This window comes from Pleurodeles waltl, chromosome 4_1 (assembly GCF_031143425.1).
Source record: "Pleurodeles waltl isolate 20211129_DDA chromosome 4_1, aPleWal1.hap1.20221129, whole genome shotgun sequence".
Classification (NCBI taxonomy): Eukaryota; Metazoa; Chordata; class Amphibia; order Caudata; family Salamandridae; genus Pleurodeles; species Pleurodeles waltl.
The window spans coordinates 997,159,095-997,185,307 of record NC_090442.1 but is presented as its reverse complement, the minus strand read 5'-3'; the positions used below and the strand labels follow the sequence as shown (position 1 = coordinate 997,185,307).

The 26,213-nt window shown below is 47.6% G+C and overlaps 1 protein-coding gene across 2 annotated transcripts in view; it reads left to right on the top strand.

Annotated features, from left to right (window-relative positions):
• The window catches only part of LOC138288322 (B-cell receptor-associated protein 29-like), a 306,007-nt gene that overhangs the window by 92,225 nt on the left and 187,569 nt on the right, over nt 1-26,213 (top strand). For both annotated transcript variants that reach the window (XM_069229838.1, XM_069229839.1), the window contains exon 4: nt 22,988-23,138. In XM_069229838.1, the coding sequence (XP_069085939.1) occupies nt 22,988-23,138 (151 nt within the window). The remainder of the gene's footprint in view (nt 1-22,987; nt 23,139-26,213) is intronic.

Sequence of the window (26,213 nt, the reverse complement as noted above, 5' to 3'; positions counted from 1 at the left end):
GCATGCTAATTAACCACCCAGTCTATTCTTCTTGGACTTAGGGCATTTTGGCTTGGGTTAATTGACACAAACAACTTTTAAATAATAACTGTGTTTTGTTTGCTTTACGAGTCTTGCGTCGGGAGCGTGTGGTATTCCGGGGTCATTCCATAAGTCATTGCCAAGTATGTTAGAGTATACCATGCATGCATGGCATCTCACTTTGTCTGAGTCATTCAAATGGACCTCCCTAAAATTAGGTGAATCTACATGCCTTTATCTTGTCACAATGCCAACAGCTGTTAACATGAGGAGGCCGAAATTCAAGAGGACAGTAAAAAGACAAGCAAAGAAAAAGATAGTAAATGTGAAAAGAGCAACAAAGGACTGAGAAGGAGAGATGTCAGGATGACGGACAGACCCTTTTCGGGAGGGTCACAGGGCAAACAGGGGCTACTGGTTCACAACTGTGGTGGTTGAGGTTCTTTGCCTCTGGTGCCCTGTGGTTTCATCCTATTATGCGCCAACCTGGGCCAAGAACATCCTTTTCGCACTTGATTTTTAGAGTACGAGGGCGAGCATTTACAGGCTTCTCAGAGAGGTAGTGTGGGAGGGCAAAACCTCCCAGCCCAGTCTCAGTGCAGCTAGTGATTGTCATATATAGAGATACATCCTTTAATAGCTTAACACAACAAGATAGTATACACAAAAATGGGGCTCAGTTGCAGGGTTCTCCAACAGTACAGGTTAAAACAATGTGTGTTACTCCTGCACCAACCCAAGGCCAAACTTTGGTATGGTGGTTTGTTCCCTGCTACAGCAGTATAGCACTGTGGTTGTAGCTCTCATCCATCTACAGGGACTTGCAGAGAAACCTAGGGTGAGAGTTGGGTCAGGTGTTTTTTTTCGGGTGATTGCTCATTGAGGGGACCAATAGATCAGTTTGGTTATTATCTTGCTGTAGGGTTTATAGCATCACCTATGCCTCCTTTAAACATGCAGTTCTAGTTAAGGCTATATTCTTTCAGTCTCTCAGACTTGGTCTTGTGTTTTACCTGTCTGTATGAAGAGTGGCTTATCAATGTAATGATTGGGATGGTGCGCATTCTGTCAGAGTAGAAGGGACGCTGCAGCAGCCCTTCCTCTTGCATGCCTCTCAAAATCATAAAAATGTTACTAGATCTGCGGGTTGTGTGATTTGGATAATCTGTTCGACCTAACTGTAATGCACTTGACCCATAAACAGATCTCAAATTGTGTGATCCTAGGTAGATATTTTATTTCATCAAGACACCTTTTTCTTCACATATGAGAGTACCTTCAAATATATGAGTTCAACATGTCTGCTTTGCAAAAACTATTTTGTTTAATTTAATAGACTAAACATTTCCTCCATGTATAATAAAAATCTAGCCTACTTAAGGCACACATGACCCATGGCTTGCCTCCTAAGTTCACTAATAGCATTTTCATCAGGGCGGGGGTAGGAATGTTTCTCACTTCATATTTAAAAGTCTCACCTTTAATATATATTAATACTATATATATATATATATATATATATATATATATATATATAAATCACTAAAGCATGATGTGGTAGCACACTGTCCTTTACTTACAGCACATTGCCATTGAAATGGCCACAAAACTGCCCACTGACCTGCAGGGTTACTGATAAAAATATATAGCATGCAAAGAATATTTGGAAATCGTGTTTCATCAAACAATTATCATTTTCTAGTAAACTGTTTTATTTGTTTTGAGCCTATTAAAATCTTTGTTTCCATTAACACTTAATCATTTAAAAAGTACTGAAATTTATTTTGAAATATTTGTACAGTTCATTTACAAGCTATTTAAATGTGTGTTTGGGAACAAATTGCATCCTACAGTTTTTATTGCACGCTGCCTGTACCCCTGCACTTTTGTCAGACAGTCGACTTTACTTTACATTCTCTGACTGCTATAGTCCACTTTACTTTTCTTTCTTTGACTGTAAAGTTAGAGGATGTTGTAAACACCAATCTCCAGGATAAAATAAGCAGCAATTTGTAATAAGACATAAGCCGACATTCGACATCTGCCATTAAATACAGCAAATGTGTCAAGATAAAAACAATATTTAAATGTGTCTTATTTGCTCATTCACTTTCACAACACGTTCTTTGTCAGGAGCTCTCCCACGAGCCTAGGCCAGTAGGTCCAAAAATAGTTTGCCCTGATAAAATCTGACTCGCTATAGCAAGTGGGAGAGATTTCTCAAGGCCTGTCTTGGGTCATGTCACTGTAGATACAGCACAGCAAGCCTTGGTCTATAGTTATCCTTTGGCTGCTGCGACCTCTGGGTCAACAGGGAATCCTGGAGACAGCAGCAATGACGCCTGCATTTACAGCTTGTCAGTGGCGATAGGCAGACCCCTCTTGTCACAGTGGTGATGGCAAATGGTATACTGGTACTTGGAGTTGTTGCACACCCCGTCCCCCAAATGAACACCATAGGGAGGCCCTATGACCTCTTTCAGCTCAGGTTTGTACGGTCATCCAAGCCTCCGTACCTGAACATCTACCCAGGCAATCTGTTTCTTCGCATTAGGGGTTCCTTCCTGCCTAAAGTTGTCACTCTTTCATGTAGGCTAGTTCACCACCCTGCCTATTTTTTAGGCACTGCCACATCTCTCCAAGGAAGATGAGCGACATCACCATCAGGACCCAAAAAGAGCTTTGTTGTTCTACACTGACCTCACAAAAGAGTTTCAGGTGAATGAACAACTCTTTGTGGAGTATGTCTCTTGGAGTGAAGAAGCAAAAGGCCTTGCATAAACGGGCCATCTCCCAATGGATCAGGCACTGCATTAAAATCTGGTATGCACTGCCTAAGAAGCAACCCCTAGAGGTCTTACGCTCTCATTCCACCAAAGCCAAGACTCCGACCACAGACTTCCTGTCCTGGACATCTGCCAGGCAGCAACCTTGGGTGTTTCTGCACACATATACCAAGCACTACTGCCTGGGCAGTCAGGTCTGTAGGAATGAGCACTTTGCTCGTTCAGATCTGCAGGACTTTTTAGTGTGAAATTGCTTTTCAGACCCACTTCCGGGGAGGTATTGCTTGTTGGTATCTATTCTAAGTTAAGGAGTCTGTGGCTATAAGTCTCTATCAGCTGAACATGTTACTTTCTGATGGATACAACTACCTGTGGATTCCTCACCTCATGAATACTCCCATGGCGCCAGCATTCTACGGAAATCTTCTTACTAGTCTCTGCACGTCGACGAGGACGTCACTGTCTCGCACGCGACGCCGTCTGACGTCATACAGGCAATAAGAGGTCCTCGACGACGTGCGGACGTCAGTTCCCTTTTTTCCGTGCATTCGAAACGGTTATCTTCGAGGGAGCAACTGTTACTCTTGCGGTTACAGTGTATATCTTGCTGCGTACTCTTTCTCTGTGGAAATAATGTCGCAGAGAAAGTCTGGATTTAAGCCTTGTCGTGAGTGTGGAGGCAAGATGTCGGTGACGGATCCTCATTCCAATTGCCTTTGGTGTTTGAGCTCCGACCACGACGTCTCGACTTGTGATTCGTGTCAGCACATGAATCCGAAGGCCATTAAAGAACGCGAGGCGAAGCTGTTTATGGCCAAGTCAAAGGAGAAGCATCACAAGAAAAAGTCTTCTCCAAGACATCGGCGTCATCGAGACTCCCGGCGCCGTAGAGAATCTCGGCGTCATTCAAGGGAGGCTCGTTCCAGGTCTCCGGATCGGCGCCGGAGGACATGGGAGGTCAGCCCCACGGTGACGCCGCATCCTTCGACGCCGTTGCTCTCTCCGACGTCTCCAACTTCGCCTGGACAGGCGTCGGTGATTGAGGTATTGGAGCCTCAGGTGTTTTCTCCGGCGCAGACGCCGAGGCCGGCGTCGGGGTCGCCTCCGAGTCAGGCACCCCAGTATCCGGCTTTTCCCACCCCTGGAGCCGATAGTTCCGCATTCTTGAATGCGATGTATGCCATCTTCCAACAGATGGCTCCAGGGGGTGCTCCGGCTGGGCCTTTGGCCTTTTCTTTGGGTGATCCTGCGCCTCTTCGGCCGGCACCCTTTATGCCCTTTCTCCCGTTTGGGAACGTGGGCTCGGCGCCAGTGTCGGCGCCGGTGGCCGCTCCGATGGCTTCGGAGGGATTGGCCCCAGGGATTTCCATCCCGTCGACGTCGAGATTTCGGCCTGCGACTCCGGTGGGTTCATCCGTTTCATCTGCTCTTCAGTCGGCGCCGAAGTTACCTGTGGCGCCGGATGCGGCGTCGGTGGCTTCGGAAGATCGGCGCCGATCTCCGACTTCGGCGGAGGTGTTGTCGACTCCGCGGATTGAGCAACGACTGCATTCAAGGAGGCGTGCTCTCCGGGTACTAGAGGAGCAGGAGTACCAACGAGCCCTAGAGGAAGGAGAGCTAGAGGACTCGGGTGATGGGCTGCGTGGACTGGAGTCGGCCAGTGGGCTGGACACTTCCCCTGAGTGGGACCTTTCGTCCCCGGGGGAATATACCGAGGAAGCTGCTTCCTTTCATGCAGTGGTACGGAAGGCAGCTAGTTTTTTGGACCTGCCTTTGCCGGTGGTGGAGGCGAAACAAAACCTTTTGACAGAGGTGTTGCATCCGGCCTCAGCCGCGGCGGAGCCTCTATTACCTTTTAATGACGCTCTGCTGGATCCGGTTTTAGAGGTGTGGAAGAAGCCGGCATCTTCCCCAGCAGTTCACAGAGCCGTGGCCAGGAGGTATCGGACGGCTCCAACTGATCCTGGTTTCCTATCTAGGCACCCTACGCCGGAGAGCTTGGTTGTGCAGGCCTCCTGTTCGTCCAAATCAGCGCCTGGTTCTTTCCCGACGGTGCCTGTGGACAGAGACTCAAAAAAGCTAGAGGCGCAGTCGAAGAAGATTTTTTCGTCCTGCAGTCTGGCGTTAAAAGCCACTAATGCGACCTGTATCCTGGGGAGGTATATTCATGCTCTGATGGATGACATCTCCTCTTCGTTTACAGAGCTTCCCCAGGGTCTTTTGGATCTTGTCTCTGATGCCCAGGCTGCTGCGACCCAAATTATCCAGACGGGACTGGATACCACCGACTCGGTAGCCAGAGCAATGGGCACAACTGTGGTGGAAAGGAGACAGGCCTGGCTACGTAACTCGGGCTTTTCGGCAGATGTACAGTCCACATTGTTGGATCTCCCGTTTGATGGGGACAAACTGTTTGGGGCTAAGGCTGATTCGGCCTTGGAACGTTTTAAGGAGAGCAGGGCCACGGCTAAGTCGTTGGGACTCCAAGCTCCTTCTTCCACGGCCTCTTCCAGATTCTTCAGGAGGTTTCGTGGATTTGGGCGTGGCTCTTCCTCCTCTTCCTTTCGGGGAAGATATCAGCAACCTGCCTCTTCCCATCCCTATAGATCTTTTAGGGGGAGGGGTAGGGTCCGCACCAGGGGAGCCTCTCAGCAGCACTCTGCCTCTTCCTCATCCTCTGGCGGGGTGCAGCAGGGGAAGCAGCCTTAGGCTTCCACCATTTCCCACTCACTCCTCTCCTGTAGGGGGAAGATTACAGCATTTTCTCACCAAATGGGAGACTGTTACGTCGGACACTTGGGTTCTCAGTGTTGTGGGAAAAGGCTACACCCTTCCCTTTCGGGAGTTTCCGCCCCTCATCCCGCCCCGCCCTTCGTATTGTTCACAAGAACACCTCCTGTTGCTAGAACAGGAGGTAGAAGTCCTCCTTTTAAAGGGCGCGGTGGAGTTGGTCCCGGAGCAGGAAAGGGGTCAAGGAGTTTACTCAAGGTATTTCCTGATTCCCAAGAAGGATGGTCGTTTGAGACCAATTCTGGACCTGAGGATCTTGAATTGGTTCCTCAAGCAGGAAAAGTTCAAGATGCTGACCCTAGCACAGGTGCTTTTGGCGTTGAACATGGAAGACTGGATGGTGTCTGTCGACTTGCAGGATGCTTACTTTCATATCCCGATACTCAAGTCACACAGGAAGTATCTCCGGTTTGTGGTGGGATCGCAACACTACCAGTTTGCGGTCCTTCCGTTTGGTCTTACTTCAGCACCTCGAGTCTTCACGAAGGTGATGTCGGTGGTTGCGGCAGAGCTCAGAAGGAAGGGGATAGCAGTATTCCCTTACTTGGACGATTGGTTGATCAAAGCCAAGTCCCCGGAGCTTGTGTTGCGTCATCTGCAGTCAACAACCCAGTTGTTGTTCGACCTGGGCTTTTCGGTGAACGAGCCCAAATCTCACCTGGAGCCCTCTCAGCGCCTCCTGTTCATAGGGGCAGTACTGGATACGACATTGGGTCGGGCCTTTCCTCCGCCTCAGCGGATTCAAGATATTCAGGATTTGGTTCCAATGTTTCGAAATGGAGCGGTAGTTCCAGTCCTCAAGGTCCTTCGTCTGCTCGGTCTTTTTGCCTCCTGCATTCTGTTGGTCACGCATGCTCGCTGGCACATGAGGGCTCTTCAGTGGTGCCTCCGAAGGCAGTGGTCTCAACACAGAGGGGATCTAGAGGGTACTGTCAAGATCTCCAGAGATGCTGCTGTGGATTTGAAGTGGTGGATTGCAAGCAACAATCTTTCACAAGGAAAACCGTTCCAGCAGTCGCCACCAGTGGCCACAGTCATAACGGATGCTTCCACTCTAGGGTGGGGAGCTCATCTGGGGGATCTGGAGATCAAAGGTCTTTGGTCTCCAGAGGAGCAGATTTTTCACATCAATCTGTTAGAGTTACGGGCTGTACGTCTGGCTCTCAAGGCCTTCCTCCCTTCCCTTCGTGGTCAGTCGGTACAGGTCCTAACGGACAATACTACCACGATGTGGTACATAAACAAGCAGGGAGGAGTGGGGTCGTACCTTCTCTGCAGAGAAGCTCTTCGACTATGGTCCTGGGCAAAGGACCATCGGATTTGCTTGATAGCAAACCATCTGGCCGGAGTCTTGAACGTGCGTGCGGACAGTCTCAGTCGCCACTTCTCGGCAGACCACGAGTGGCGTCTCCATCCAGATCAAGTCCGTTTAATCTTCCAGAAGTGGGGGTTTCCTCGGGTAGATCTGTTCGCCACTCGAGAGAACGCGCATTGTCCGTTGTTCTGCAGCCTTCAGTATCCGATGCAGGAAGCATTGGGGGACGCGTTTCAAATGACCTGGTGCGGCCAGTTGCTTTACGCGTTTCCTCCCATACCCTTGATTCCTCGAGTATTGAGGAAGATTCGCCAAGACCGGGCTCTAGTAATCGTAATAGCTCCGGATTGGCCAAGGAGGGTGTGGTACTCCGACCTTCTCCAACTCTCAACGTGCCCGCCGCTCCGTCTCCCTTTCAGGGCAGACCTCCTCTCGCAGTCGCAGGGGCAGGTTCTACACCCCAACCTCCAGAGTCTGCACCTACATGCCTGGAGATTGAACGGGGCAACCTGAGTTCCTTCTCTCTCCCGCCTGAGGTAGTGGATGTTATATTAGCGGCCAGGCGACACTCCACTAAATCTATCTACGCTAATAGGTGGTCTAAATTTGTTGCGTGGTGTGGAGAGAGGCAGATTGATCCTTTACAAGCTCATCTATCGGACGTTTTGTCTTTTGCTCTATCTCTGGCGCAGAAAGGTTGTGCAGTGGCTACCATTAAAGGTTATTTATCGGCCTTGTCAGCCTTCATATGTCTTCCAGACCAACCATCTTTATTTAAATCCCCTATTGTTATCAGATTCTTGAAAGGCCTTCTAAATCAATATCCTCCAAAGCCATTCGTTATGCCGCAATGGGATTTGTCCTTAGTCCTGACTTTCCTTATGGGGTCCCCTTTTGAACCTATGCATTCTTGCCCCTTGAGGTATTTGTTTTTAAAAACAGTCTTCCTGATAGCTATAACATCAGCAAGGAGAGTGAGTGAGTTGCAGGCCTTATCAGTAAAACCCCCTTATACAACTTTTTATGGGGATAAGGTGGTGTTGAGGACCAAGGCTGCTTTCCTCCCGAAGGTTGTTTCACCCTTCCATTTGGCTCAGGCAATTACTTTGTCCACGTTCTATCCTCCGCCTCATCCTTCCAAAGAGGAAGAAAGACTGCACCGTCTGGATCCAAAGAGAGCGTTGAGCTTCTTTATCGATAGAACAAAGGATTTCAGGCTGGAGGATCAGCTGTTTATTGGATACGTGGGCAAGAGGAGAGGAAAGGCAGTCCACAAGAGAACACTATCCAGGTGGGTTGTTCTTTGCATTAAAATATGTTACTCTTTGGCAAAGAAGGATCCTCCTGAGGGCATTAGAGCTCATTCCACCAGAGCTAAGTCGGCCACTTCGGCCTTAGCCAGAGGTGTTCCTGTGGTCGACATCTGCAAGGCCGCAACTTGGTCGTCCCTTCACACTTTTGCAAAACATTACTGTTTAGATTCTGAGGTTAGAAGGGACGGCCATTTTGCACGGTCAGTGCTGCAGGATTTCTTGGTTTGACCATTTAGGCACCCACCGCCGGGCGTGGTACTGCTTTGGGACTCTATTCATGAGGTGAGGAATCCACAGGTAGTTGTATCCATCAGAAGAACGAGTTACTTACCTTCGGTAACGACTTTTCTGGTGGATACATTAGCTACCTGTGGATTCCTCACGGTCCCACCCGCCTCCCCGTTGCCTTTATGGTCTTGCCAAGTAATCCTTGAGTGCGCTCCTCTTGATCTTTGAGGGTGCAATAGATGTATATATATAATATTTATATATATATATATGTATATATGTATATATCTTTGTGTATATACTTGGTGTGTGTATATATTTTAAAAGAGAGATTTTATATATATATATATGTACATAAAGAAGATTTACAGTTATTCATACAATGTGGTGTATTTTTACAATATAATGGATGTTGCTTTGTTCTTTCATTGCATTGCCTGGTTGTTCTCATGCACGTAAAAAATGATTGGTACTGACGTCCGCACGTCGTCGAGGACCTCTTATTGCCTGTATGACGTCAGACGGCGTCGCGTGCGAGACAGTGACGTCCTCGTCGACGTGCAGAGACTAGTAAGAAGATTTCCGTAGAATGCTGGCGCCATGGGAGTATTCATGAGGTGAGGAATCCACAGGTAGCTAATGTATCCACCAGAAAAGTCGTTACCGAAGGTAAGTAACTCGTTCTTCGGTAATGTCTTATCTTGTAGATACTCTTTTAGCCACAGATTCCTTACTGACCCACCCATCTTCCCAACTCAGAAAGCAGATTTCTAGGGACACAGTTTTTCCCATTTCAGTACCAGTGGTGAAAGGTCAGTGCGATGGGGTTGCGCCTATATAGGCACCTTGCATGTCACTTTGTGCATGGACAATGTCAATGACGTTCCACGAAGCTGAATGACACCATCTACTGATGTGCAGAGATACTGCTCAAGAAAAATTCCGGGTCCAGTTTTATGCCTCTGGATAATTCTAAGGTAAGGAATCTGGCGCTAGATAGTCACTACCACTTAAGGAGTTTCCGAAGGTTGGTAACTTGTTCTTTATGAAGTGTTTTAAGTTAATTGCAGGTATCTAGCACCTCTTTTATCATTGATTAAGAGAACTCCTTCCCAAGCTCCCTTTTGTTATGATGCTGCCCTTGCTGGCCAGATGATAAGTGCTTTTGTGACGGATAAAAGCACCATATTGAACAACTATTTCCATTCTAGTACCTATTGCCTTATTTATTTTTGCCCTTTTACATAGGGGGAACTAAGCCACCCAGGAGTCAAAGCGCTTTCATTAACGAAATACAAAGGGGACAACAACATAGGGAAATAAAAACATGTCTCAGCAGCACAGATTGATTTGGAACATGAAGTTATTAACATGTACTAATAAAGTTTGACTGCAGTAGTAAGCGATAAATACAGGTACGCCAGGTAATAAGGCCTTAGATGTCATTACGTTTTGTTTAGAACAGTTTTTCTGATACATGAGTTTTTAGCACTATATTGCAGAGTATACCTTCTGTGTACCTAAGCACATTTCTTTGAATAGTATTAGACCAATATTATATATTGGCGAGCTAAACGATAAGGCAAAAAGATGCATTATTACAGTCGTTGTGTTCAAGAGAAAAGGTGCATTTTGATCTGGAGCAGAAGATTCTTCTGAGAGTACTCTTGGGGGATGGGTTGATTAGAAGTATCTCCCAAGAGCACAGTTGGGGAAAAAAAAAAAAAAGTACTTTCCATCTTTTGGATCTCAACTGCCACCAACCATCAGCCTTCCAATAGCCTTTTTATGGGGACAATAGCCATCCTAGTCTATGGTTGGTGGTACACGTTGGGACATAGAGCGAGAGAGAGACAGACTGTGACTACTGTAATGCTTTGTTGTCAGAACTGAAATGTCAGTGCATGGGTCTTATTAATCTTCAGCTCCTTGGAGCAGTCGCTCTTTCATATAACAGGAGTGGTGGCAGGCCATTTCACCCATGCTTTCCTGGAGGTTTCCATAACCTTGGACTCCTCCAAGTACTAATGGAGTGCCTTCCACGCATCTCTTGATTTTCACACATTTTGGTTCACAGACTCTAACGTGTAAACATATGGTTACTGAAAACGGGCTTCTTCACCCGAAAGGCTATTTTACAATCCGTGTGGCACAAATAAGTTTTTGTCTACAGAACGTTAACAGTACTACTGTTTTTCTTTTTTTTTTTTTTTTTTTAACATCCATTCATATGGAGGTACTACATCTCCCCAGCTCTAAGAGTTAACAATACAATTGTACCACACCTAAGCCTCTTTCCATGTTTGCTAATTATATGGCAAAGGTACAGTACTTTCAGGTACGCTGTGTCATCCTCTACGTGGGTTCTACCTGAATAAGAATGTGATGGTGATCCTGTTTAATTTTTGGTTTTCTATTTGTTGACTTATTCCCTGCCAAATTAAATGGCAAATACCTTTTGTTCTCCTTGTCAACGGGCAATGGCCTGGTTTCCCTATAGTATGTGCTAATAATGGGTGGGGAGGAGGGGGGAGGTTGAACAGTGGTTATTTTTTATACCTGCACCTTTTTACCTCTCCTCGCAGTGTGATTTACAAATTAACGTGTGCAGGCTACATGATTATAAAAGCTTCTGGTAGCACCCTCCGAATCTGTTTTTTTTGACCTCTTAGTCGTATTCTGACCTGATCTTTTTGATTCATTGTGTACCCTTCACCAGGGAGGTCTAGTTCTACACCCTCTCCCCTCAATCACTGAGTCTGTGTTACTGTCTTGGTTCCTAGGGAGTAAGCCTTTGTTGATTTAGAGCTGTTGCAAGATAATATCAGCATTCTTCTGGAAGCCAGGAAGATATTTTTTAGATGCAATTTTTAAAGGAAATGGCTCCGCTTTTCCCGTTGGAGACCAAAAAATAAATATTATCTCATTTATTCTCTGAGTTTGGCATGGTTTATTGGGGTTGGATACAGGAAGAGGAATGGTTAGAGGTAATTGTTTTATTTCAGGTGGTTCGTTAATCCTTGTATGACAGGATTGGTATTTATATTTAATGACAAGTAAAATGGCGGCTTCTGGTGATCCTCTTTCAGCAGAGATTAGGTCCTAAATCCAGACAAAAACTTTTGGATTAGTATAGAGACAGCTGCTGAAGAGAAGCTTCAGAGGTTTGCAGCCCACACTCATAAAGTCAGGTGGAGTAATGAAGAAATTCCATCAAAAGTCTAGGCCCCTATATAATGATTCCATGCTCCTTTTTTTAAATGTCCACCTGCTCACCGTACGGATATTTTGTGGGTACCCTATGTCTAGGCCTCATATTTCAAATATTGTTTTGTTATTGGAACATTTGGACATTGGGAGGTAACCCTTTCATCCTCAGCCAACTACCCCTTTTCTGATGGATACAACTACCTGTGGATTCCTCACCTAATGAATACTCCCATGGCGCCAGCATTCGACGGAAATCTTCTTACTAGTCTCTGCACGTCGACGAGGACGTCACTCTAGCCCACGCGACGCCGTCTGACGTCATACAGGCAATAAGAGGTCCTCGACGACGTGCGGACGTCAGTTCCCTTTTTTCCGTGCATTCGAAACGGTTATCTTCGAGGGAGCAACTGTTACTTTTGTGGTTACAGTGTATTTTTGCTGCGTAGTCTTTCGCTGTGGTAATAATGTCGCAGAGAAAGTCTGGATTCAAGCCTTGTTGTGAGTGTGGAGGCAAGATGTCGGTGACGGATCCTCATTCCGATTGTCTTTGGTGTTTGAGCTCCGACCACGACGTCTCGACTTGTGATTCATGCCAGCACATGAATCCAAAGGCCCTCAAGGAATGTGAGGCGAAGCTGTTTATGGCGAAATCGAAGGAGAAGCATCACAAGAAGTCTTCTTCTCCAAGACATCGGCGTCATCGAGACTCCCGGCGCCGTAGAGAATCTCGGCGTCATTCGAAGGAGACTCGTTCCAGGTCTTCGGATCGGCGCCGAAGGACATGGGAGATCAGTCCCACGGTTACGCCGCATCCTTCGACGCCGTTGCCCTCTCCGGCGTCTCCAACTTCACCTGGACAGGCGTCGGTGATTGAGGTATTGGAGCCTCAGGTGTTTTCTCCGGCGTTGCAGACGTCGAGGTCGGGGTCGCCTCCGAGACAGGCACCCCAGTATCCGGCTTTTCCCACCCCTGGAGCCGATAGTTCCCATTCTTGAATGCGATGTATGCCATCTTCCAACAGATGGCTCCAGGGGGTGCTCCGGCTGGGCCTTTGGCCTTTTCATTGGGTGATCCTGCGCCTCTTCGGCCGGCACCCTTTATGCCCTTTCTCCCTTTTGGGAACGTGGGCTCGGCGCCAGTGGCCGCTCCGGTGGCTTCAGAGGGATTGGCCCCGGGGATTTCCATCCCGTCGACGTCGGGATTTCGGCCTGTGACTCCGGTGGGTCCAACTGCTTCGACTGCTCTTTCGTCGGCGCCGAAGTTACCTGTGGCGCCGGACGCGGCGTCGGTGGCTTCTGAAGATCGGCGCCGATCTTCGGCGGAGGCATTGTCGACTCCGCGTATTGAACAACGGCTTCATTCGAGGAGACGTGCTCTCCGTGTATTAGAGGAGCAGGAGTACCAACGAGCCCTGGAGGAAGGAGAGCTAGAGGACTCGGGTGATGGGCTGCGTGGTCTGGAGTCGGCCAGTGGGCTGGACACTTCCCCTGAGTGGGATCTTTCGTCCCCGGGAGAATACACTGAGGAGGCTGCTTCCTTTCATGCAGTGGTACGGAAGGCAGCTAGTTTTTTGGACCTGCCTTTGCCGGTGGTGGAGGCTAAACAAAACCTTCTAACAGAGGTGCTACATCCGGCCTCAGCTGCGGCAGAGCCTCTTTTGCCATTTAATGACGCTCTGCTGGATCCGGTGTTAGAGGTGTGGAAGAGGCCGGCATCTTCCCCAGCAGTTCACAGAGCCGTGGCCAGGAGGTATCGGGCGGCTCCGACTGACCCTGGTTTTCTGTCTAGGCACCCTACGCCGGAGAGCTTGGTGGTGCAGGCCTCCTGTTCATCCAAGTCAGCGCCTGGTTCTTTCCAGACGGTGCCTGGGGACAGAGATTCAAAGAAACTAGAGGCGCAGTCCAAGAAGATTTTTTCGTCCTGCAGTCTAGCGTTGAAGGCCACCAACGCAACCTGTATCCTGGGGAGGTATATTCATGCTCTGATGGATGACATTTCCTCATCATTTACAGAGCTTCCCCAGGGTCTTTTGGATGTTGTTTCAAATGCCCAGGCTGCTGCGACCCAGATTATCCAGACGGGACTGGATACGACCGACTCGGTAGCCAGAGCAATGGGCACAACTGTGGTGGCTAGGAGACAGGCCTGGCTCCGTAACTCGGGCTTTTCTGCGGATGTACAGTCCACATTGTTGGATCTCCCGTTTGATGGGGACAAACTGTTTGGAGCCAAGGCTGATTCGGCCTTGGAACGTTTTAAGGAGAGCAGGGCCACGGCTAAGTCGTTAGGGCTCCAAGCTCCTTCTTCCACGGCCTCTTCCAGATTTTTCAGGAGGTTTTGTGGATTTGGGCATGGCTCTTCCTCCTCTTCCTTTCGGGGAAGATATCAGCAACCTGCCTCTTCCCATCCCTATAGATCTTTTAGGGGGAGAGGTAGGGTCCGCACCAGAGGAGCCTCTCAGCAGCACTCTGCCTCTTCCTCATCCTCTGGCGGGGTGCAGCAGGGGAAGCAGCCTTAGGCTTCCACCATTTCCCACTCACTCCTCTCCTGTAGGGGGAAGATTACAGCATTTTCTCACCAAATGGAAGACTGTTACAACGGACACTTGGGTTCTAAGTATTGTGGGAAAAGGCTACACCCTTCCCTTTCGGGAGTTCCCGCCCCTCATCCCGCCCCGTCCTTATTATTGTTCAGAAGAACACCTCCTGTTGCTAGAACAGGAGGTACAAGCCCTCCTTTCAAAGGGCGCGGTGGAGTTGGTCCCAGAGCAGGAAAGGGGTCGAGGATGTTACTCAAGGTATTTCCTGATTCCCAAGAAGGATGGTCGTTTGAGACCAATCCTGGACCTGAGGATCTTGAATTGGTTCCTCAAGCAGGAAAAGTTCAAGATGCTGACCCTAGCACAGGTGCTTTTGGCGTTGAACAAGGAAGACTGGATGGTGTCTGTCGACTTGCAGGATGCTTACTTTCATATCCCGATACTCAAGTCACACAGGAAGTATCTCCGGTTTGTGGTGGGATCGCAGCACTATCAGTTTGCGGTCCTTCCGTTTGGTCTTACTTCAGCACCTCGAGTCTTCACGAAGGTGATGTCGGTGGTTGCGGCAGAACTCAGAAGGAAGGGGATAGCAGTATTCCCTTACTTGGACGACTGGTTGATCAAAGCCAAGTCCCCGGAGCTTGTGTCGCATCATCTGCAGTCAACAACCCAGTTGTTGTTCGACCTGGGTTTTTCGGTGAACGAGCCCAAATCTCACCTAGAGCCCTCTCAGCGCCTCCTGTTCATAGGGGCAATATTGGATACAACATTGGGTCGGGCCTTTCCTCCGCCTCAGCGGATTCAAGATATTCAGGATTTGGTTCCAATGTTTCGAAATGGAGCGGTAGTTCCAGTCCTCAAGGTCCTTCGTCTGCTCGGTCTGTTTGCCTCCTGCATTCTGTTGGTCACGCATGCTCGCTGGCACATGAGGGCTCTTCAGTGGTGCCTCCGAAGGCAGTGGTCTCAACACAAAGGGGATCTAGAGGGTACTGTCAAGATCTCCAGAGATGCTGCTGTGGATTTGAAGTGGTGGATTGCAAGCAACAATCTTTCACAAGGAAAGCCGTTCCAGCAGTCGCCACCAGTGGCCACAGTCATAACGGATGCTTCCACTCTAGGGTGGGGAGCTCATCTGGGGGATCTGGAGATCAAAGGTCTTTGGTCTCCAGAGGAACAGATGTTTCACATCAACCTGTTAGAGTTACGGGCTGTACGTCTGGCTCTCAAGGCCTTCCTCCCTTCCCTTCGTGGTCAGTCGGTACAGGTCCTAACGGACAATACTACCACGATGTGGTACATAAACAAGCAGGGAGGAGTGGGGTCGTACCTTCTCTGCAGAGAAGCTCTTCGACTATGGTCCTGGGCAAAGGACCATCAGATTTGCTTGATAGCAAACCATCTGGCCGGAGTCTTGAACGTGCGTGCGGACAGTCTCAGTCGCCAATTCTCGGCAGACCACGAGTGGCGTCTCCATCCAGATCAAGTCCGTTTAATCTTCCAGAGGTGGGGGTTTCCTCGGGTAGATCTGTTTGCCACTCGAGAGAACGCGCATTGTCCGTTATTCTGCAGCCTCCAGTATCCGATGCAGGGAGCGTTGGGGGATGCGTTTCAAATAACCTGGTGCGGCCAGTTGCTTTACGCGTTTCCTCCCATACCCTTGATTCCTCGAGTATTGAGGAAGATTCGCCAGGACCGGGCTCTAGTCATCCTAATAGCTCCGGATTGGCCAAGGAGGGTATGGTACTCCGACCTTCTCCAACTCTCAATGTGCCCTCCGCTCCGTCTCCCTTTCAGGGCAGACCTCCTCTCGCAGTCGCAGGGGCAGGTTCTACACCCCAACCTCCAGAGTCTGCACCTACATGCCTGGAGATTGAACGGGGCAACCTGAGTTCCTTCTCTCTGTCTCTAGCGCAGAAAGATTGTGCAGTGGCTACCATTAAGGGTTATTTATCGGCCTTGTCAGCCTTCATATGTCTTCCAGACCAACCATCTTTATTTAAATCCCCTATTGTTATCAGATTCTTGAAAGGTCTTCTAAATAAATATCCTCCAAAGCCATTCGTTATGCCGCAATGGGATTTGTCCTTGGTCCTGACTTTCCTTATGGGGTCCCCTTTTGAACCTATGCATTCTTGCCCCTTAAGGTATTTGGTTTTAAAAACAGTCTTCCTGATAGCTATAACATCAGCAAGGAGAGTGAGTGAGTTGCAGGCCTTATCAGTAAAGCCCCCTTATACAACTTTTTATGGGGATAAGGTGGTGTTGAGGACCAAGGCTGCTTTCCTCCCGAAGGTTGTTTCACCTTTCCATTTGGCTCAGGCAATTACTTTGTCCCCGTTCTATCCTCCGCCTCATCCTTCCAAAGAGGAAGAAAGACTGCACCGTCTGGACCCAAAGAGGGCGTTGAGCTTCTTTATTGATAGAACAAAGGATTTCAGGCTGGAGGATCAGCTGTTTATTGGATACGTGGGCAAGAGGAGAGGAAAGGCAGTCCACAAGAGAACACTATCCAGGTGGGTTGTTCTTTGCATTAAAATCTGTTACTCTTTGGCAAAGAAGGATCCTCCTGAGGGCATTAGAGCTCATTCCACCAGAGCTAAGTCGGCCACTTCGGCCTTGGTCAGAGGTGTTCCTGTGGTCGACATCTGCAAGGCCGCAACTTGGTCGTCCCTTCACACTTTTGCAAAACATTACTGTTTGGATTCTGAGGTTAGAAGGGACGGCCATTTTGCACGGTCAGTGCTGCAGGATTTCTTGGTTTGACCATTTAGGCACCCACCGCCGGGCGTGGTACTGCTTTGGGACTCTATTCATTAGGTGAGGAATCCACAGGTAGTTGTATCCATCAGAAGAACGAGTTACTTACCTTCGGTAACGACTTTTCTGGTGGATACATTAGCTACCTGTGGATTCCTCACGGTCCCACCCGCCTCCCCGTTGCCTTTCTGGTCTTACCAAGTAATCCTTGAGTACGCTCCTCTTGGTCTTTGAGGGTGCAATAGATGTTGTATATATTATATTTATATATATGTATATATGTATATATCTTTGTGTATATACTTGATGTGTATATATATATTTTAAAAAGAGAGAGTTATATATATATATATAAAAGATTTACAGTTATTCATGCAATGTTGTGTATTTTTACAATGTAATGGGATGTTGCCTTGCTCTTTCATTGCATTGCCTGGTTGTTCTCATGCACGTAAAAAATGATTGGTACTGACATCCGCACGTCGTCGAGGACCTCTTATTGCCTGTATGACGTCAGACGGCGTCGCGTGGGCTAGAGTGACGTCCTCGTCGACGTGCAGAGACTAGTAAGAAGATTTCCGTCGAATGCTGGCGCCATGGGAGTATTCATTAGGTGAGGAATCCACAGGTAGCTAATGTATCCACCAGAAAAGTCGTTACCGAAGGTAAGTAACTCGTTCTTTTGTCCTGTTCTGCTTACTCACTAACTGATGAAATAGATGAGGTAATTTCAGTACTGATTTCAAAGTGAGGAATATAATGTTTGTGATATGTGTAACTGGAGATATGCATGCTCAGCATACTCTTGCCACCTAGTGTTGGCCTTGGATTGTGCAGTGTGTTTTTGAAGAAGTCGTTTGAGTCACAATGTATAGTGGTTCCTCGGACTGGTAATGCACATGGGCATTGGTTCCATTGTTAGATTGTGTTTTTTTCCATGGTCGGGTATGGGTGTGTTACCGTTCGAGCTCCGGTGGGCACTTCATGCTGTTTGTCATCAGCCTCAACTGATCTGCTCCCACTGGGATGGAAATATTCTCACTGTTGAATTCTTCTGGTCTCTGCATCTGTGTGGCTTTAACAAATGAGTTTCTTTTGATGCCCCTCCTCGGAGCCCTGGCCCTTGTGGGGACTTGTGCCTCGTCTTTGGTTCTTCTTGTTGATGATCGAACAGTGATGGAAAAGACACCCCTTCAGTACTGCCCCAGTGTTATTCCAAGTATCCTTGGCCCGTCCGCCACCAGGTCTTCAACTATTGTCTCTCACTTGGCCACAAGGCCGCCTGTCCAGCCTGCCTTGCTTTCCGCTCTAAGAAGACTTTCTGGTATCGCATGATCGGAGACTCTCACGTCGTAAAATGCAGCGCCTGTAAGGCAATGACACCCCTGACATCTTTGGGGAATGGGATGTCAAGAAGGAGTCAGAGGCCAGACAGTCCGTATTCCAGCCTCTACCATTCAGCCCCAATGCCAGTTCCAAGTCCAGATCAGAGACAGGGGAGCAATAGAATCCAGAGGCACAACAGGTCTTCGGTTGTGACTATAACCTTCCACTGTCCAGTTGCACACTGTCTCACAGGCTGGGCACTGCCCTGGCGGGGGTCAGGTGCCAAGCTCAGAGACCCAGCAGCAGGTCGCCAGTCCACCACTGCCTGCAAACTATGGCCGCCACTGTCAAAAGGCCTCGGAGCTGATACCGTTCTCTCTCTGCTAGCGCCAAAGACCCCTTACAAGCCTCGACTGTGCTCGCAACAACTGCTCCATCGGGGCCCACACTAAAATTGGCACCATAAGGTTGATATTCATATCATCCAGGAAGAATACGACTTTCTGGTCGTGACACTGTCCTGCAGTTTTTGCCCATGTTCAAAGGCATGCTTAAAACTGTATTGGACACCTTCAAGGAGCTTGTCAAATCAAGGGTTATCACACCAAGGGTTGATTTAAAAAAAAAAAAAAAAAAAAAAACATATCAAACACCACCATTCGCTGCTGATACTGTGGCTAGGAGGCTCTATTTCAGTGTTCTCATTAGGTGCCACACTTGGCTTTGGCTCTCTGGCTTTAAGCCAGAAGTCCAACAGCATTTGTTAAACTTGCAGTTCTATGAAGAACACCACTTTGCGCTGCAGGTGCATGAGATGCTGGAAAAGATAAAAAAGATACTGGCACAGCAAAGGCTATGGGTGCTTTCTAGACGCTCTCTCCCTGCGGCTCCTTTAGTAAACCCCAATATAGGGGAGGTGGGGAGGTAAGACTACATCGCTAGACACTCCTGCCACTTTGTTGCAGCTGCAGCAGTCAACGCGGAGATGCTCCGGCAGAGATTACAGGGTAACACCACCAGAGGCAGGGGCATAGTGGGTGCGGCCAAAGGGTCCACCCACCCTATAAACCAGTGACTCCCTCATACAGAAGGGTTGCTGTCCTCACCATCATACAGAAGGGTTGCTGTCTAAAGCTCACTACATCCCCACAACTCACCCCACCTCGCAGACACACTCTCCCCGCAGAACATCAGCCCCTCCTTCAAGAGGAGTTCACATGTTCACAGAACCTTTGGCGCCTCAAAGAGTGTACTCCCCATACCTCCTCATACCCAAGAAAGATGCAATCCTAAGACCTCTATTTGACCTAAGGCTGCTCAACAAGTATATCCAGTCAGAACATTTCCATATGATCACCCTACAAGATGTCATCCCAGTGCTGAAACAAGGCAACTGCATGACCGCTTTTGATCTGAGGGGCACATACTTTCACATATCTAGCCACACTGCTCACCGCTGCTATCTGCGATTTGTGGTAAGTGGTCAGCATTATCAGTTCAAAGTGCTGACCGTCACTACGACTGTCAGGCTGTTCACAAAATGCCTTGCTGTGGTAGCTGCTCATCTCAGAAGAAGCGCCATCCACTTATTCCCTTACTTGGACAACTAGCTGATCAAGAGTACAAACAGACAACAGTGTTTTTCCACACACAGACCACCATAAATCTCTACACCTTCTAGGCTTCACTATCAATACAGTCAAGTCCTATCTTCAACGCCTCAGGTTCCAGCATTTCATAGGCGCAGCTCTCAACTCAGTCACAGGGAAAGCTTACCCCTTCAAGCACAGGTCCAAACTTTCTACCTTTTACTTCCTATTTTTCAGCCAGATTGTCGCTTAACGGTCAGAAAAGTAATGTGCCTTCATGGCATGATGGCGTCTTGTATTGCCATAGTAGCCATTAAAGATTACACACGTGTCCTCCACAAGAGTGAATAGGTGCACAGGGGTTACAGGTGGAGGGTCATTTGGGCGATATAGTGTTGATTCGGGCCAGCACCACTCGCTCTCTGCAGGGAGGAACCACAACAACCTTTTGCAGGACCGTCCCTTTCTAGATGCAGTTCTGCAAGTCACCATCAGTACAACGCTTCCCTTATGAGGTGGGAGGCACATCTGCACGAGGTGACCATCTAGGGCTTCCACATCACTTACTTGAAGCTGCTGGCCATCTGGCCAGTACTCAAGGCCTTCTTCAATCAGATCCAGGACAAGGTGGTCCTTATCAAGACGGACAGCGTGGCAGCCATTATGACAGGATGCACACACTCTCCGCACCTGTCAGCGTTGGTGCAAAAAACCTGTTTTGGGGCACCTCACCGCAAGATGCATCTCCTATTGGAGTATCACCAGGGAGTGGACAATGACTTTGTAGATCTGCTAGGCAGGATGCAGCAACAAGTCCATGAGTGGAAACTCCTTCCTCAAGTCCTACTCATTTGCTTCCATCGTTGGGGGTCTCCCAACATAGACCTTTCCACAACAGTCCAAAATGCAAAATGCCAAAGCTTTGCCTCCAAGTTTCCACACCCACAGTTCATAACAAATGTCCTGTGGTTGAACTGGTCAAATATTTATGCCTATGCTTTTCTACCTCTTTCACTCCTTCTGTATGTAGTTCAGGAGCTTCAGCAAATGTCCCTCACCCTTATCCTGGTGGTCCCACGTGTGCCAGAAGCTCTGATTCACCACTCTTTCAGACTTGTCAGTGGCTTCTCACAAGAAACTGCCCAAAAGGCCAGACCTTCCCACACAGAACCAAGGCGCCATTAGGCATCTGAACCACAGGGCAAGTGGAAAATGCTTGTCTACTGTTGCCTTCCAAAACCCCTAGATCCGTTCAAACCAGCAGTCCAAGACATAGTATGCTACCTCCTTCATCTTCAGGCATCAGACCTGACTTACACTTTCATACACCTTAACTTGGCCGCAGTTTCGGCTTATGGAATAGAGAGCACTCTTCTGTGTTGAAAGGCCTGTCATCAAAGCTTTCATTAAAGTTCTCAAGAGGATTATACCAGAGTTCCTTCAGCCACTGACTGAAAACTCAGTATATTATTTACTCAACTTATGGGCCCTACTTTTTGAATCTATTTGTCTACAGTGCCTGTCTTGGAAAGTTGCCTTCCTTGTTGCTGTCATCGCTTTAAGGAATGTGAGCAGACTCCATGCTCTTACCCTGCAGTAGCCCTTCTTCCAGGTTCACAATGACAGTCTTACTTAGGACCATCCCAGTGTTTCTCCTAAAGATGATATCCCCCTTCCATCTTAATCAGACCATTGGCTAACCGTTTTTCTTCCCACAGTCAGACTCTGTGGCATAGAGGGCTCACAGTACTCTGGATGTCAAACATGCCCTTATGTACTACATTGACAGTACCAAGCCCTTTCATAAAACTCAGGAACTCTTTTCTGCTTTTATCACACCACACAAAAGCCAGGCCCTGTCCAAAGGCGGCATAGCCAGATGGCTTGTCAAGTGTATTGAATCTTGCTACGCTAAGGGCAAAAAGCAGCTTCCGACCCTGCCAGGACCGCACTCCACTCCCAATAAGGGGGCATCTAGGGCCTTCCTTGACAGTATCCCCTTAGCTGGCATATGTAAAGCAGCTACGTGGTCTACTCCATACATGTTCACCAGAGGCAACCATGTCAGCGTCTTGGCACACCAACAAGCAAAGGTTGGCCAAGTTGTGTTCCAAACTCTGTCCTCTTCATGATCCTCCGGCTAGCCACTGCTTAGGAGTATACTGCTTTACCGTCTATTTAGTGCTTGTGTATCTACAGATTCGCATTTCCCAAACGAAATGTGCCCACCCTCCTCCCAGGAAACCTTTGGTTGTTGCAGTGTTCATCTACCTTTTCTCTTTGTATGGTCCATTCTCCTCCTCACTCCCTGAATGGGAAACAATCCAAGAATGGAGCTGATGCTCATGAGCATTACCAGTCAGAGGAGGAATCACCATACCCCATGACTCGAAAGACTTCAAAGTAAACAAGTTGCTTACGTATTAACCCAACAGTACATGGCAGAAGTATGCAGAGCATGTGAATCTACAGCACTACAAGCTACAAATAGATGCTTGCAGGGTAACTAACATAGCATCCTCACTTATTCCTAATTGTTTTGGAGACCCAATACCGTGAGGGATTTTTATGTTATTTTTGTATGTAATGATGACATAAGTTTGTCTGTCATGCTTAATTCTCCTTTATGAATGTTTATCATCTAATTAAGAGATTTATTTGCAGTAATGTTGGTGAATTGCGGCTTTAACTATGCGAATGCATTGGTGAAATCCCAGTGTTGGGAAAACTATGTAACTATTTAAATTACATATTCTTTAGAGTGGGAATTTAAAAACACCAGTGAGAGATGACGCATCATTTTAATTTTGCCTGGAAATATACGCTATCCTGCCCCTATAAGCCTATATCCTCAAGTAGAAAAATCATTTGAAGGTTCCTCTTGTGGGCAAGCTGCAATTTTATTTTTTTTTAAAGGTAAATAATACCTCATTAAGACATCAAAAATAAGTAATTCCACCTGGAATCATATTTCGTTTTTTTTCTGTATGTGTTTTCGTTAACCTCCTTACGAGTACATTGCCTGTTATCCTTTCTGATAAGTTAGCATTCCGTGGTTAAGCTAAACAATCCTCAGTCCTTTTTTTTTTTTTGTTTTGTTTTTTTGCTTTCAGATGCTGTGAGAGAAGTGAGAAAGTATTCAGCAACCCAGGTGTTGGATAAGGATGCCAAACTCTACCCCAGCTCATATGACCACATCCACATGAAACTTTTCCGGTCGCAGAGAAATCTATATATCTCGGGATTCTCTCTATTTTTATGGCTGTAAGTATGAATGACTGGTCAGGTCTGCTTGCTGACCGTGTAGTCCTGCACCTGCGATTTCATTTGTTATATTTTGGTTGAGTATCTTGAAGAGGCACCGGTGAAGAATGTGTGAACACAGGGAGGTGCTCCCACCAGACTCCAGTTTCAGAGACAGTGGATGTGAAACTCAGTATTTCTCAATGTGTGAGTACTGGTAAGGGACCACTGAGTCCAGGAAACTTAATTGCCAAATAAACCACAAGTACAGTTACGGGGTGATGATAGAGGGATCCATTGTCCTGATGAAGCCCATTAGACCTGTAAGGGCAGAGTGAAATGGCCGAAACATGTTGGCATACTTTCAGATGGCAAGCATGATTGGGTGATAATTCACCAATAGCACCACTGTAATAGTAGGTTTTAATCCTGTCCAGGGGACTCATGAATAAAACTAGAAGTGGACATACGACATAGTTTTAATTTATATATGTGTTCTGCGGAATAGGTCTCTAGGTTTACGTTGTGTATTGTCTATACCAGTGGTTCCCAACCTGTGGGACAGGGATCCCTGGGTGTCCGCGAAGCCTCCTCAGGGGGTCCGTGACTGCTTAGAAAATGTAATAATATTAACAGGTTAAGTCCCCAGCTTAAAGTAGTGGCTTATTAGGGGGTCCCCGGATTCCAATAATGATTCAGTGGGGGTCCCCGGGTTCCAGTACTGATAAAGTGGGGGTCCACAGAAGTCAAAATGTTGGGAACCACTGGTCTATACCCCTCCCCTTTTGCTCCATCCCTGATGTTGGCTATCGTGTGGATGTTAAAGCAGTAGCCCGATGATGACGCATGCCACGACTAGTGGGTGAGGGCAGTTTTTAAGAACCCAGCGTTGTTTCCCACTTAGGCAGGTCTGTGATGACTTGTAAGGGGTATCTGCCCCTCCTCCTTATCCCATTTTGTGTGTCTAAGTGTCGTTAATTGGGAGGATGGATAATGAGGGTACACCTCACCCCTGGTGTGTGTTATGTAATTAGAAGAATATGCCGGTTAAATTAAGAGATCAGCTAACATTCCATTATAGTGAAGACTAGAAAAATGGGTTGTGACCCATTTAACCCCGTAGATTGTTGTTTTTCACCTTACCTGTTTTCTGGACTTCTGCCATGAGTGAGCCTCACTCACTCTAAGCACTATTAAAATGCATTGGGAGTGCTAACCACCAGTGTTGGTCTTTTAAAACCAGGTCCGATTTTGCGCAGCTGGGGTCAGAGGCTCTGGGTAGGCTGCTTGTGAACACGTGTGCACGTTTGTGCATTCTGAGTGAAGGGGACTACTGTCCAGGAAGCCTCTTGCAGAATTTCCTTAATGAATTTAGCGCACACTTCTGCAGACCTTATTTTATGATTGGGCATTCATAGTGTAAAACTGAAGGGCTTCACTGAAAAGGGTGCATCTTTTCACTTTAGTGTGCATTCTGGGTGAAATCTATGCCAAAGCACAGTTTCGCCATAGTGAAGACTGTGACCCTGGTAACATACTAATCTTACGGTAAACAATGATCAGAAGTGCAGATTGTATGTTAATTTTGTCATATGTGCACTCCTAGCATGTGAAGATTTATCATATTTTTCTGGCTCTAATTTCTCTAATTAGATTTCTGGCATTGAATCATCTTTCGGTACCAAGTTATTTACTCTGCTGGTGTCAGCTGAGGGATCAAAGCTTTCCTCACACAAAAGGGCCCTTTGTCAATGCTTAGTCCTGCTACTTGTAAAGAAAGGACTGTGGGCAGAGATAAAAAACAAATGTCTTTTGCACACAGCACTAGGCCTGGGATGGCTCATGCCATGTAGAACAAAGGTGGGTAGCCAAAGCCCTGGAGCCTATCCTGGGACCTGTCCAGAGCCAGTGATGCCGGCCTCTTGAAGTTAAACAGAATTCTTGTGGCCTGGAGGCTGAAAATGTACCCTTCTAGTGGCTAGAGGCCCCCACCAGAAGCAAAGCTAGCCCAGCTTGGCCCAGTGTTGCCTTCTTTGCCATCTAGTTCCTCAAGAATTCTGGCCTCTTTGGGGACTGGGTGGCAAAAGGGGAAAAACATGTGTGCCATCACAGTCTGACTTATAAAATGCCCCCCATCACTCTGTGGATAGAAGCCATTTGAACCCCATCGTGCTTGAGTTTTGTGATAGCTCCAAGGGAGAGCCAGATCCGCCCTGGAGCCATGCTATGTGCACCGTCCTCCTTCCTACTCACCTCTTACTGACACCCCACTCACTGCTCCCCACTCTCATTGTCTGTGGTGAGTGAGGAGCACACATGACGGTATTCCTGATGCGCAGAAGCGGGTGAGAAAGAAGAAGCAAGTCGGCTCCATTATGGTTTATGCTAGTGCAGGGGAGTGGCTGGGGGATGTGAGGGATTTGAGGCTCCCTAGCATCCACCAACTAGAATGGTGACGCTGTCAAAACCATTAAAGCAATTGACTGGTCCAAGCTACTTTCCATTGTTAAGTTCGTTCCCTCATTATCTTATGGCAGGTAAATCCTGCTAGGTGTGGATTATAGCTTGCTAAACAAACTAGTTATAGAAATCTATAAGCAAGTGCTGTGCCTTCCGAGGCTCACATCTGCTGCCCAAATTAGGCTTGAACTTGGCTTACCAGACCAAAGGGATGTCGGCATCGGCGCCTATCTTAACCTATGTTATAAGCTTCAGAGGCCAGGTTGGCAGCCTTGAGGCCCTAATATGGTCTGAAATCAGCAGTTGCACCGCTGGTAAAGCACATCAAGGGTTCTTTGAAAAATGTAACCAACTGCTGGGAGCAAGTGACCTTTGGAGCAGCGACCTCCGTTATTCCAACTTTAAAATGAGCATCAAAAAACGTCTTCCCTCCTGGTCATTTCATTCAGACAGAACTTTACTTGCAAAACACAGACATGCTTGGGCAGTTATGAGCAGTTACCAGCCAGCACCATTTCTTTCTTATACGTATTCCATGAAGCTGAAGGCAAGATGGCCTAAGGCTAGGGGAATGGACATTTCTGAAACATTTAGCAAGCTGGAGTTGCCCAAGTGAAGATATAGCATGTATGGGCT